The sequence below is a fragment of the Neopsephotus bourkii genome, unplaced genomic scaffold (genome assembly GCF_033783945.1).
Source record: "Neopsephotus bourkii isolate Nb327-2 ecotype Australia unplaced genomic scaffold, CSIRO-AGI_Nbou_v1 NB_83, whole genome shotgun sequence".
Taxonomy (NCBI): domain Eukaryota; kingdom Metazoa; phylum Chordata; class Aves; order Psittaciformes; family Psittacidae; genus Neopsephotus; species Neopsephotus bourkii.
The window spans coordinates 827,785-840,994 of record NW_026900600.1 but is presented as its reverse complement, the minus strand read 5'-3'; the positions used below and the strand labels follow the sequence as shown (position 1 = coordinate 840,994).

General features: G+C 35.5%; 1 protein-coding gene across 1 annotated transcript in view; it reads left to right on the top strand.

Annotated features, from left to right (window-relative positions):
• Positions 1 to 13,210, top strand: part of DIAPH3 (diaphanous related formin 3) — a 216,670-nt gene that overhangs the window by 108,628 nt on the left and 94,832 nt on the right. Inside the window, exon 22 of the mRNA XM_061354886.1 lies at positions 4,336 to 4,465. Coding sequence (XP_061210870.1) covers positions 4,336 to 4,465 — 130 coding nt within the window. The remainder of the gene's footprint in view (positions 1 to 4,335; positions 4,466 to 13,210) is intronic.

Below are 13,210 nucleotides of genomic sequence, written 5' to 3'. Positions count from 1 at the left end.
AATTACTGGGGACTTTGTATGTACTCTTTGTCTTCTGTCAGCTTCTTTATCTTTTTACACAAGATAAAATACAATATGTTAACTTCTACATTCTTTAGTCACACTCTTCCATGTTTCTGGAATAATTCTTTCACTGTGGTTCTCAACTGTTGAATGTGATACTGTAACTTAAATACTCATAGACAATAAGCTGTATACCTTTCTTACTCCGAAGTAAACATTTAAGCATGTATCAACCACATAGAGAAATACAGTGTAGATGAAATTAAATTTGAAGTACAATTTGTTGAGAAACATATGCAGAAGGAAAGGTATTAAAGGTTCTCTCTACAGGTGGGTGCATTTACTTTTTAGGTATGATTTTACAAGTAGCTGTTCTAGCTCTCCTTATATTTTCTGTATTTTTAATAAATACAGCAATAAAAAAAAGAAATATGAGAACAATATGAGGGTAATTGTTACTGGCACTTTGCAGAGCAGGATCAAATTTAAAAATATCTTGGAGGAATAATTTAACATCTAGAATATGACAGTTTTGAAGAGTACCATGAAGTACTACATACAGGAAATTTAACTGATGTATGTAGATATTGAAAGTAAGGGGTGAATGGCAGAATTCCAGAATGCCCTTTTATGTCCTGGGTAGCTCTATAGTGTTCTGGCATTAAATGCATTTGATAATCTAGGATGTCATAGTTGCTTAGATTTGCACTCTTAAAGGTTATTTAGCTTTACAGGAGGTTACACTGTTCTGCTAGAGAGAAAAAAATGTCTCTTTTAGTGGACCCTCTATGTACGATAAAGTTGGTAATTATCTACTACTTAGTTGGTACTGATAATGTTTTAAGTGAAGTCTTGTCTTAATTACTACAGAAAACAAAGATTGGTAAGAATCCAGATGATAGTAACATGTAACACTTCTAAAATGAGAAAAAACATTTGGGTGTTTTTAATTTGGAAAAACAAGGAGAGGGATGTGAAGAGGACATAATAGTGTCCTTTTGCTATTAATTTATGATAAAGAAGGCATTTGAACACTTGTTTTCTATGTGGCTAAGGTAGGAGATGAAATAATTAATTGGCTTTACTGATAACAAAAAAAGTTTGCATAAAAGATAAGAAAGCTTTTTAGCTGCAAGGGTAGTTAAGAATTGGTAGTGAAGAAGACTTTGCAAAGCTTTTGAAATCTAGGTATGCTAATAATACTCAAAATCTCCTTGAGACCTAAGTAAGAGCTAAAATAAGCAATATTTTGAATCGAGTATTTAGTTGACTATTTGGAAAGTGTTTATGTGTTTCTTAAAATCAGGAAATAATTCAGGTGGGAAGGGATGTCAGTAATCATCTAATCCAACCTTCTAGTCAAGGGAAATGCTGATCACTACCAGTAATCTGTAGATGAAGTAGATGCAAAGCAATAAGGACCAAAAAAAGGTAAATTACTCACTGTTATCAAAATGCTTATTATGGTGTCATTTTAGCATTGTATCATCTGATTAGACATGGTGATACTGTTTTACTCCTTTCAGGACTTCATTAATTTATGCATAAACATATAGTACTCAGTATGTTTCATTTACGTAAGGAATGTGTAAGTAAAAAAATGAAGTTCCAATGACAAAGGTTTCATACATGTTTTATTTGGCATCACTTCATGCTGGTTTGTAAATACCAGACCATGGAACTTAAAATCTTTTCTAGGAGAAAAGAACGCAACTTTAATGGTTGTTGAATGAATTCATTGATGTCCCTACCCAGGGCAGGGGCATTGGACTGGATGAGCTTTAAAGGTCCCTTCCAAGCCAAACCGTTCTATGATTAGAAAAGAAATATGAATTATGTTAAGTTTTTCTGGGAAGCAAAGCAACTATGGCCACCTTAGATTTTGTCTGTAAGATCTGAGATCTCTGCCACTAGATGTCCCAGGACAAATGCAACCTACATTGAACTACTTGTTCTTTTGAAGGCTGAGAGATTTTCAGAGGGAATCGCTTTGCATTTACTATCCTACATGTATCAGGGTACTAGTCACCATTTCCTAATTTACCTCATTCAATTGTGGCCTCATTTAGGAAGTCCGTGAGTGCCAAGTCTTCACTGGTTATGAAATAGTGTCATACACAGACAGATCACTTTGTCTGGAAACATGGAGGTAAAACTATGTATGTGTAATTTGGGTATTTTCTTAACTGTGTGTAATGTCTTGGTTAATGCTTTATCTCCTCTGTTCTGAGAATAATGAAGTGGCTCAACTATTACAAATATTACTATTAAAACAGGAAAAATCCCTCCCAAACCAGTATTCCTTCAAGGCCCAAAACTAGAAAGCTGCAAATTGCAGACCACTTGGTTGTCTAAACAGCAGTTTTCAGTAGGGGTTCTAAGAACTAAACAAATTTGAAGTGGATTCTATCCTTTGAAGATGTTGATGTCTATAATATTTGAAGAATATAACATTTGTTCTTCAGTGGTGCCCAAATATGCATAGGGATCTATATGGACTATCCACTTTGCAGAAAAGTGGGTATCTTCCACTTCTATATCTTGCCTTCTCCCTGCATCACGTAGAATTGGACTGTAAAGGTTTTGTATCACATGTGTGCATATTCTCAGAAGAGAGGTATGATGTTCTGATGCTAATACTCAATTGTTTATTAAATAGTGATGTATTAGACTTATATGCATGCTTATAACAGTGATTGGTTTTTAAAACTAACTTTTGTTAACTACAGGTATTTTAAGCAGTGTCACTTTATAGAAATTGCGTGATGTTTCAACTATTGAGACATTTCTCACTGAGATTCTCTACAGCAGAAGTAACTTATAACACTGCATACAATAATGACCATATAATATGTTTCTTTGTTTTGATATGTATGTGTTGTGTGTTTTATTTATTTTGAAAATTACGCCTCACGTTATTAATCCATTTGTCAGAAGGAAGATATATACATTCTGTATTAAGATAGTGTCATTTTGATCTTTGACAGTAATCACTGACTTTTACAGTGAAGTATGAAGTATCACCCATATGTGATCACCACCATTCAAAATTCTTTATTTTAATTTTGATACAGTATAGAAAAAGCAAACAATATAATTTGGTTTTTAAATCAGATCAATAAAATGCCCTTTAAGTGATCTCTGAGGATACTGCACAGGTACTGTATGTATATTTAGGTTGGGATTGATCTTGCTTTCATTTCCTGTTCAGAAGTAATCCCCATATAAATCTGTGTCTGGTTTTGAACCTCCTGGGAAAGGGAGGTCATTTTTCCTCTCTGCCTTGTTGCTTTAGTTCTCTTACACTGGTTGAGCATTGCTTATCACTTGTATTTTTCATAGTAACCAAACTAAAGAACAGTCTTGAAGTTGAAACAAACTACCACAAATTTTCTACTTTAGCACACTATAATGACTAGCACTTAAGACTTTTCCCCCAGTATTCAGATACACAAGTCTGTGTGCAATTGTGGCAGCCCTTCAGTGTGTGTGCATACTTTATACGTGCCTATGTTCATGTATACTTTCAAATTGGTTTATGTAGAAAGTTTTTAAGTAGTGAAGAAAAACTTTCCTATGAGATGTCATTTTCTAATTCTAAAAATCTCTCTTATTATTTTAAAGACTAGCTCAAATTGGAGACTACAACAGTAACATATAACCTAATGTTTGCCAGTTGTCAGTGTTTTTACATGAGCAACTGCAAATTTTAAAATAGCTGGGCTTAAAATAATTTTGTATGTGTAAAGGATGCTGAAAGAAAAGTTTGTGCTTAAGAATTTTAAGTTAAAGTTTTTAAACAATGAAGCTTATGAACTGTTGTTTGCCCTATTGAGAACTGATAAAAGGAAGAAATTGTGCAGGTTGAGGTTGCAGTTCAACTGCATAAATATTGTTATCTTAGAGTTAGCTTCACACATAAGGAAATCACATCACAAAGTGTGTATGCGCAACGTATTATTAGCTTTTGTTGATTTAGCTCTGATTTTTGTTTTTATTTTTCTACACTTTCATGAGTCTATTCACAGTTTTGCAATTATTCCTATATTGCTTAAATAATTACATTTTAAAAAGAGAAATGTGTACTGGTTTTGAGTACAGAACTCAAATATTTAGAATTTTAAAAATATTTAATGTGATCTTTGTGGGTATTTTTAGCAAGGGGGTAAATGAAACAACATGTTCCTTAGGGTTTTCTTTGAAAGAGCTGTACCAGTTCAGCAGTTTGTTCTTGCCTTTCTTCGGTTCACAATTAGAAATATATGTTCATTATCAAAATAGTCAGAAGTAATCTTATTCTTAGTGTTCTAACGTTTCCTTTTTTCTCTCTAGCTGAAGGACACAAAGTCGGCAGATCAAAAAACAACATTGCTCCATTTTCTAGTAGAAGTCTGTGAAGAAAGCTATCAGGATGTCCTGAGTTTTGTTGAGGATTTTCAACATTTAGATAAAGCTAGTAAAGGTTTGTATAACAAACTAAAAGTTTTGATTCTGACTGCATTACAGTGTGTTTTGTGTGATGAGTGTGATGCATATTTTATGAGCTGATGCTTATCTTTTACTAAGATTATTAAAAAATACATATTAATAGTCTATATCATAGATCAGTAATTTGAGCTGCTGCAAGTGGTCTTGGAAGTTATTTATTATTTGGTCTTCTATTATTTACTACAGGATTTCCCATTGCATTTCTTTTAACATATTTTCCTGAATCATTGTCCAAAATGTATTTCTTTTAGAAGTTCTTTTCTATTACCAGATCTTAAACTATTTCCAAATTTCAATCTTCTATATGATAAGTGTAGTATGATCATTCAGTGTCTTTTAATTCAGAAATGCAGAAAAGCCGTCATATCATCACTTCATTTTTTTATTATTATTTTAGTTTTATTTTCTGAATATGAATCAGAAAGTTTTGTCTTTCCTGTATGTATGTTTCTTATGCAGCAGCAGCACTGGAAGTCTGAAAAAATAAATTCCTCTTTTTGCTGCTTCATCATGCGTTATATAATATGGTAAATCTTAGTATACACAGCAACATTCTTTTGCAGTTAATATCTTAATTAAGAGTGCCTTCTCCATATTTTGTCACAGCTTAAGTAATTTAAACTGACTAAGCACTGAGTTAGAAATTGATGCCATCTTAGCACTGTCCTACTCTTGCAGTAAAAGAAGATTGGATGGGCTGTCTCGGTTAATAATTTTTTATTTTATGTGAGTTTGGAGAATGTCACTGTTTATCTGTATTGTTTTATACAGTGTCACTTTTATGCCTCAGTCAGTCTTCCTGCCACAAACTACAGCTTTGTAAAACCTGCTTCTGACAGAGAACTTGAGACAGTGGTCACTCACGTTGAGTTCACTGTCTGTTCTCATGGGTTTTAAAGTTTCAAATTTTAGTTGGTGCATAACCACTTAGAAGGTCACGTATTTTTAAATAACTGTCAAACGCTTCAAGCTGTTCGTCTCAGTGTTTGTACTGGTAGTAGAAGGAGTTTCTGTTGTACATAAAATTAGTATTTTATACATTATTTTCAGTGTCACCTGGCCATTGAAGATGATGATGATTAATAGTTTTAGTGTGGTGGTGGGTGTATTGTGGTTGAATTTTTTATATCAGTCAGAAACCCCAAAATATTCCTTATTAAAAGCCCTTATTTTCAGTGTAGACAATCCATCTTACATGAAGCTGATGAGATGTAAACCACTGACCATTTGAAGAGTACCCAATAAAATTACCAGTTAGTCCAGGTTTTCTGTTCCTTTTTACGTATCTGCTATTGACCAGATGAATTTTTGATCTCACACCGTACATTGTGGAATAGAAATCAACAACCATGTTTTCAAGGTTTCAGTGACCATGTTTTCAAGGTTATGTATCAAATTTACTTCAGTGTACTATGAGATGCATTTTACATTTCAGTTTTACTGTATGAAAAATGCAAAGGCATAGGATGTCGTCAACAGATTAGCATGTCAGTGTGTGTGTTTATACTTGTTTTCCTGCCTGCAAAATTGCATTTTGTTTTGAAAGATTCCGCCTGCACTGGAATTTTGGAAAATTTAGCAGATTCCAAAGATTACAGCTCATGTGGGGTTATTTTAAAAACTTTTTAGTAATTTTGCATAAGTATGTTTTTACAAGGCAAGTTGATTTAATATGTATCAGCTTTTGCAGAGTAAATTTTTAACAAAGTAGCTATTACTGCTTAAGCTTGCCAAAAGGTCAGTTCAAAAACATTGTGAAGCTGTGGTTGTGATCAACCATATTCAACAAAATGGACTTACCTGGTCTGATGTAACTAATCAATATGCTCAGAAGGACTAACAGGTTGACCAAGAATGGTTTGCAGTGAGGCTTCCACTGTGAACTGGGAAACACAGGAGATGTGACAAGGCATCATTACGACTGCTACAGAGAGAGACAGAAAGAAAGACATCAAACACCTTTTATCTTGATGGTCATGGAGACAAATATGCTTATTCCAGAAGATATACTGATTGTGTTTCAGCAGGATTTGGGTACTGAGGGACTAGAGCATTCTCCTTTTTTCTACCTTTTATTCAGAGGTTAGAGCCTTGTAGAGGTGATGGAATGCCTTTCTCATCATGGTTTCACTGAGCTTTATGCTCTGAAGTAATTTTTAAAAGTAATTCACAAGAATAAACCACTTAAGTTTGATAATATTTTTTTTTCCTATACCTTTTTTGCAAGCTATTTTTTTTTTCAATTGAGCTGGTTTTTATTTCCTGTCTGCACATTCATTTCTTCAGATACAATAAATCTGCATTTTGTATGGGGCATAAACATAATTTTTGCTATTTCCTTTTAAATTATAAGTAATAATGTGGCAGAAATATGTAAATGCCTTTTGAAAAGTATGAACAGAAGACTTGAAGTTGAACACACTGTATAGGAATGGGACTATACTGTGCATTTATTGGTTTTGATTTGATCACTAACAAGTGATTGTTGAGTCTTTCACAAGTTTCTTAGAAAGATTCCTTTTTGGAATTCTTCCTTGACAGGACTGGCCTTTTATCAACCAGCCTATTTTTGTATCTTTTTAATTTTGTATTTGCTTATTCTTAAAAATTCTCTTTCTAGTTATTTTTTATTCAAAATGGTGAACATTAGAACACTATAACGTTTAGCAGCTCATTTTCTTTTTATCCTTTTTTAGAAGAAGTATTTCTGTTCCTTTCATCTCATTAAGTATTGTCCAGTAATTGTCATACAGTAAACTGTTAACATAGTTTGGAAGACTTTAAGAGCAGTGACAAGGTCTGTTAACTGTGAACATGTATTTTTTAGCATTTTGTAATGGTAGAACATTCACAATGAAAATAATGATTGCAGTAGAAAAAAAAATTCCTAATTTTAAAAAATATAACTTTGAGAGGGAAGCAGCAAGAGACTTGTGACCTACGCAATTGTAGTTTACTTCAAAGTATTTAATTTGCCCCCTTTCCATTATGTGCTGAAGTTTTAGTTTCTACTTTTGTAATACTAACAGTAGGCTTAACTCACTGTTACAGTACATGAATTAAAGATACCTTTTTGCTTTGAAGTATAACACATCCTGTTTTTTAAGTACATTTAGATCAGCAGGAGGAACTTTCATTGCAGCTAATGAGCTTACTGATATGACAGTTCCTGAAGATTCATATAATTAAAGCTGTCTCTTTTAACATAATGACGTTCCTGCTTTTCTATTAGTATTCTAGAGAAGAAATATTTTGGTAATTTAATACACTTTACTAATTTCTTATTTTATGGTACTATAAAGATTTATATTGTGTTTATCCAGGCTGCTGTTTTATTGATTGACTCTAATTTGCACAGACCGTACAGGTATCAGTGTATAAAGCCTTTCGTATTTTAATAACAATACAAAACTGCAGCTTTTTCTTCCTCTAAAAGTCATTAGCTCATTGTCACTTTACAAGTAACTTATTGTTTTTCTCAGTTTTGACTTTTTTTCATTTTTTTCTTATTTTTTTAATCCAGAAGCCAAACTGTAAATCTGAAGCTTAATCTATATTCATTAAACAGCAGAACACCCTCACTAATATTTAAAACCATTAAGACAGCAGAGAGAACAGTATTAATATGTATGCTATAAGAAATCTGTATATCACAAGGAAAGGAGTATTTTCCTATTGCAAAATTTCTGAAAGTCTATGGCAAATTTTGTAAAGGAATTTACTTGTCTGGGGAGCAGTTGTACCTATTGTGATTTCTAGATTTACTGTAATGTTCAGTAAAGATTTGCTTTCACTAGGAGTAGAAATTCCTAGTAAATGACGTGATAAGACAAAATTAAAAGCTGTTGTTAGAGGAGAGTTTCAATATCACAGGAAGAGGACTAGAGTGCTGATGGGGTAATGAAGAAGAAAAAACTTCTATTAATTACATTGCCACAATTACAGATCAGTTTAGAAATGCAGTCAATGTGCCTAACTATCGAAAGAGTAGGGTTACAGAATTCCCTCCTTGAGCCATATTTTCCTTGGTAGAAAAAAATACAATTATATGGTCCCGCATGACGTCCTTGTCTCTAAATTGGAGAGACATCAATTTGATAGGTGGACCACTCAGTGGATAAAGAACTGCCTGGATGGCCACACGCAAGGAGTTGTGGTCAATGGCTCAATGTCCAGCTGGAGACCAGTAACAAGTGTTCAACATAGAATCATAGAATAGTTAGGGTTGGAAAGGACCTTAAGATCACCAAGATCCAACCCCTCTGCCATGGGCAGCGACACCTCGCTCTAAACCATATCACCCAAGGCCTTGTCCGACCTGGCCTTGAACACTGCCAGGGATGGAGCATTCACAACCTCCCTGGGCAACCTATTCCAGTGCCTCACCACCCTAACAGGAAAGAATTTCCTCCTTATATCCAATCTAAACTTCCCCTGTTTAAGTTTGAACCCATTACCCCTTGTCCAATCACTGCAGTCCCTAATGAAGAGTCCCTCCCCAGCATCCCTATATGCCCCCTTCAGGTACTGGAAGGCTGCTATGAGGTCTCCATGCAGACTTCTCCAGGCTGAACAGCCCCAACTTTCTCAGCCTTTCTTCATACGGGACGTGCTCCAGTCCCCTGATCATTCTCGTGGCCCTCTCTGGACTTATTCCAACAGATTCATGTCCTTTTTATGTTGAGGACACCAGAACTGTACACAATACTTCAAGTGATGATTGAGTGCGCCCTCAGCAAGTTTGCCGATGACACCAAGCTGTGTGGTTCGGTTGATATGCTGGATGGAAGGAATGCCATCCAGAGGGACCTTGACATGCTTGTGAGGTGGGCTGATGCCAACCTTGTGAAGTTTAACCATAACAAGTGCAAGGTCTTTCACCTGGGTGGGAGCAATCCCAGATACAGCTACAGGTTGGGGCAGAGAAGAGATTCAGAGCAGCCGTGAGGAGAAGGACTTGGGGGTGCTGGTTGATGAGAAAATGAACATGAGCCAGCAGTGTGTGCTGGCAGCCCAGAAAGCCAACTGCATCCTGGGCTGCATCAAAAGGAGAGTGACCAGCAGGTCGAAGGAGGTGATCCTGCCCCTCTACTCTGCTCTTGTGAGACCTCCGTTGGGAGTATTATGTGCAGTTCTGGTGTCCTCAACATAAAAAGGACATGGAAGTGCTGGAAAAAGTCCAGAGGAGGGCCACGAGGTTGATGAAGATAGGCTTAAGAAGTTGGGGCTGTTCACCCTGGAGAAGAGAAGGCTGCAAGGAGACCTCAGAGCAGCCTTCCAGTATCTGAAGGGGGCCTAAAGGGGTGCTGGGGATGGACTCTTCATTAGGGACTGTAGTGATAGGACAAGGGGTAACGGGTTACAACTTAAGCGGAGGAAGTTTAGATTGAATGTAAGGAAGAAGTTCTTTCCTGTGAGGGTGGTGAGGCACTAGAATGGGTTGCGCAAGGAAGCTGTGAATGCTCCAGCCCTGGTGCTGTCCAAGGCCAGGTTGGACAGAGCCTTGGGTGATATCGTTATTGTGAGGCTTCCCTTGGCATGGCAGGGGGGTTGGAACTAGATGATCTTAAGGTCCTTTCCAACCCTGACTAGTCTATGATTCTGTGTTTAAGATGGGGATAGGTTGCTTATAACAATAATCATATAAATGTGGTGTTCAGAGTAGCAAATACCAAATTATGTGTCTCAAGATATAAAAAATAATAGGAATTAAAGCTTTGGTCAGATTTGGCCTTCAAACAAGACACATATTAAGTATGAAGTATTGGTATTAACCTTAAAATAAATACTGATTTAACAAAGTAGTGATGGACAAAGAAGGGCAGGGGGGTTGGAACTAAATTATCTTCGAACGCAAACCATTCTGTGATTCTATACCAGGGGCATTAAAAATTTGCAAAGGGAAATTCATTTTGGTGTGGTTTAAGTACACCTTTAAATATTAGTGCAATTTTGTGTTTATTGTTTTTGCCCCCGTTTTTATACCTGTAATCGATAAAATTTTTGCTCTATTGGGACACAAATCCTACATCAGCTCACTATAGACTTGACATAATCTTGTCTGAACCATTTTTTAAGAAAGTGAACTCGCTGAAAATAAATAATTAAACACAGCTTCTTTTGAAATTTATCTTTTTTTTTCTTTGGTCTGAGTGCATTTCATCATATAAAAATTTTGGGGTTTAAAAGCTGATGAAACATGCACTATCGTTATGTATTTATTGCAAATAATCTTATTTCTTTTAATGTTTGGCTTTAAGTTGTGCACAGTACTGTTATCTGGCAAGTAATTTTAAGAAACGATCATGCAATGAACTACTAAAACATAAGTGAAATATTCTATTTCTTTAGGGCATGGAAATATATGCATCTCTTACAAGCATGAATTAGCAAATCAAATACGAAGCAAGAGGGTTTTTACACATTTTTACCAAAACAGCGCTTTGATTTCTAATATGATATTGATGTATGTTAGTAGTCCATGAAGTATGGGCTATACTATCCCATACTGTTAAGTATCATGGCCAATCCCTGGTGCAGTCCTTGAGCCCCTTTGCCCGGGGGCCCCCCCAGTTATTTAAACGTGTAGACAGTTTGATCTGTAGACAGCTCAGGATTCACATAAAGCTGTTCAGTACTTTTAAGTTCATGTTTATTAAACTGGGTATAAATATCTGGATGTTATTGAAAGCTTTCATTGCTGTATAGCATTGTAAGTGATAGTGAAATTAAGACAAATAATATCAATACTCTGTGGTTAAAAAATGTAGAGATCTGCAGAAAGATAAAATAAAAATATCAAATGGGTTATGCAGAAATCATTTGTAGGAGGAGCCTTAATATGTTGGAAAGGGCATTGGAACAGAAAAGCTGAATACATTGTGCATGTGCATAGAACCTTGGAGGTGAAAAAGCTTAATTTTAATGAGTAGGGAAGTATTGCAAATGCATATATACGTATGTTGAGGCTTGTTTATCTTGCTCCCTGTATATCTGTCTAAGGGAGTTAGAGATTGCAGTGATGGGATTGTTTAGAAGAGTGATAAATCTGGCTGGCTTTAAAATTTTATTTAAGCTTTACTAGACTGATATTCATTAACATTTCATGCTAATGGCTCGTTCTTAATCATTATTAATCACTATCACATCATATTCAAGGCAGTTATTTATTAATAACTGTATCCTAAATTAGCCATGAATGTACAATGCACTGCAGTCATCGCAGGACGTCACGGTCTGGGTCCCCAAGGGTTGTAGTGATGAGGCTTACGAGCTTTTCAGTGGGGGAAGCCAGAACTGATTCCAGGTCGTCTTTCTCTTCCCTCCTCCAAATTTGACTCCTTTGTTTAAAAGATTATTCTATTGCTTGGCAGCTCGTAGTCCACCATTAAACTATATCACTGTGTACTGTGCAACACTGAGGGTTATTACTTCCCTGTGCTGAAGCAAGTGCCATATCCTATTGCTTTGCCATTTCTTCGCCATTGCTTTAGCAGCTGCTTCTTTCTTCCAATAGCAATCTAGTAATGAATAACTGACCATGAGGGAATAATTTGTCATTTGGAGCTTACTGTTTCCAACTTTTGCCCACGTTTTCAAGTTTTGAGCTTAAACTTTACATCGTAAAAAGAAGCATGTGGTGTCAGCCTACATTTCACCAGGAGGTTCTCAGAATAAGTTTATGACTAGTGTATCAGACCAGGGCTCTTGTATAGGTAGTATAGGATGCAGCATAAGATCTGAAGCCTGTTTCTACTGATGATAATATTATTACTAGTGAACTGGGTACAAAAATGTTTATGCATTTTTTATTAATTACACTACATTAGTATGCTCACTTTTAAATTCTAAATAGAAAAAGATTAATTAAACCCTGCTTATAGAGTTGCTTTTTCTGTGTGTGCAAGTGGAGTCTGCTTTGGCTACAGAAGAGAAAGTGAGGGCTCAAGAGGCAATGGCATTGTCAGAGCTTTGTAGAAAAAAGGATTTCAAAGAGTTTTCGGTTTTCTGTGACATGGGGTATATCCAACTAGTTCTTATTCCACTGTTAATTGCTACTTCAGGGTTTTGCTGGTGTTTACAAAAACCATCTGACACTTTACCTCTGTAACATTTCTCTGTTAGTGCTTTTAAACCCATCGGACAATACAAAGGGTGGTTTGTTGGTTACGGGGAAGGAAAGTAGGCTATATTTTGTCATTTAGCTATAAGTTTAAATCTTGCATCGATAATATGTTGGCAATTTCAGACAGTCAGTAAACTCTGTTCAACATCCTGGTATGAAGTTCAAATGGCAAAAGCAAAAATATATTTTCAGATTTTTTTATTTTAGTAATATGACATAGTTTTCTGTGTCAGGCTGGAGATCAGCTTGTCACTGTCACTCTCTTCAGAATATAGGAGCCAGAATAGCAAAAGGGAAGCAAAATATCTGTAGGCAAGAGGAAGATTTTCTTGATATGGAGATTGCAACCATCCAAGAGAATTATCTTACATGGGCGTCACGTAGAGTTTCTGAAATATCAGCTGAAATATCTCTTCCAAAAAGTAGCAGAAGGTTTACAGCAATATAAATGAGACAGCACATAAGTAGTATTGCTTTGCTTTGGAGTATTATTTCTTGGATTTAAGATAGTATAGTCTCTAAACTAGATGAAATATTGCTTCAATTTTAAGCAAGAATAATGATCTGGATATGGGGGAGAGGGAAGCAAAAAGT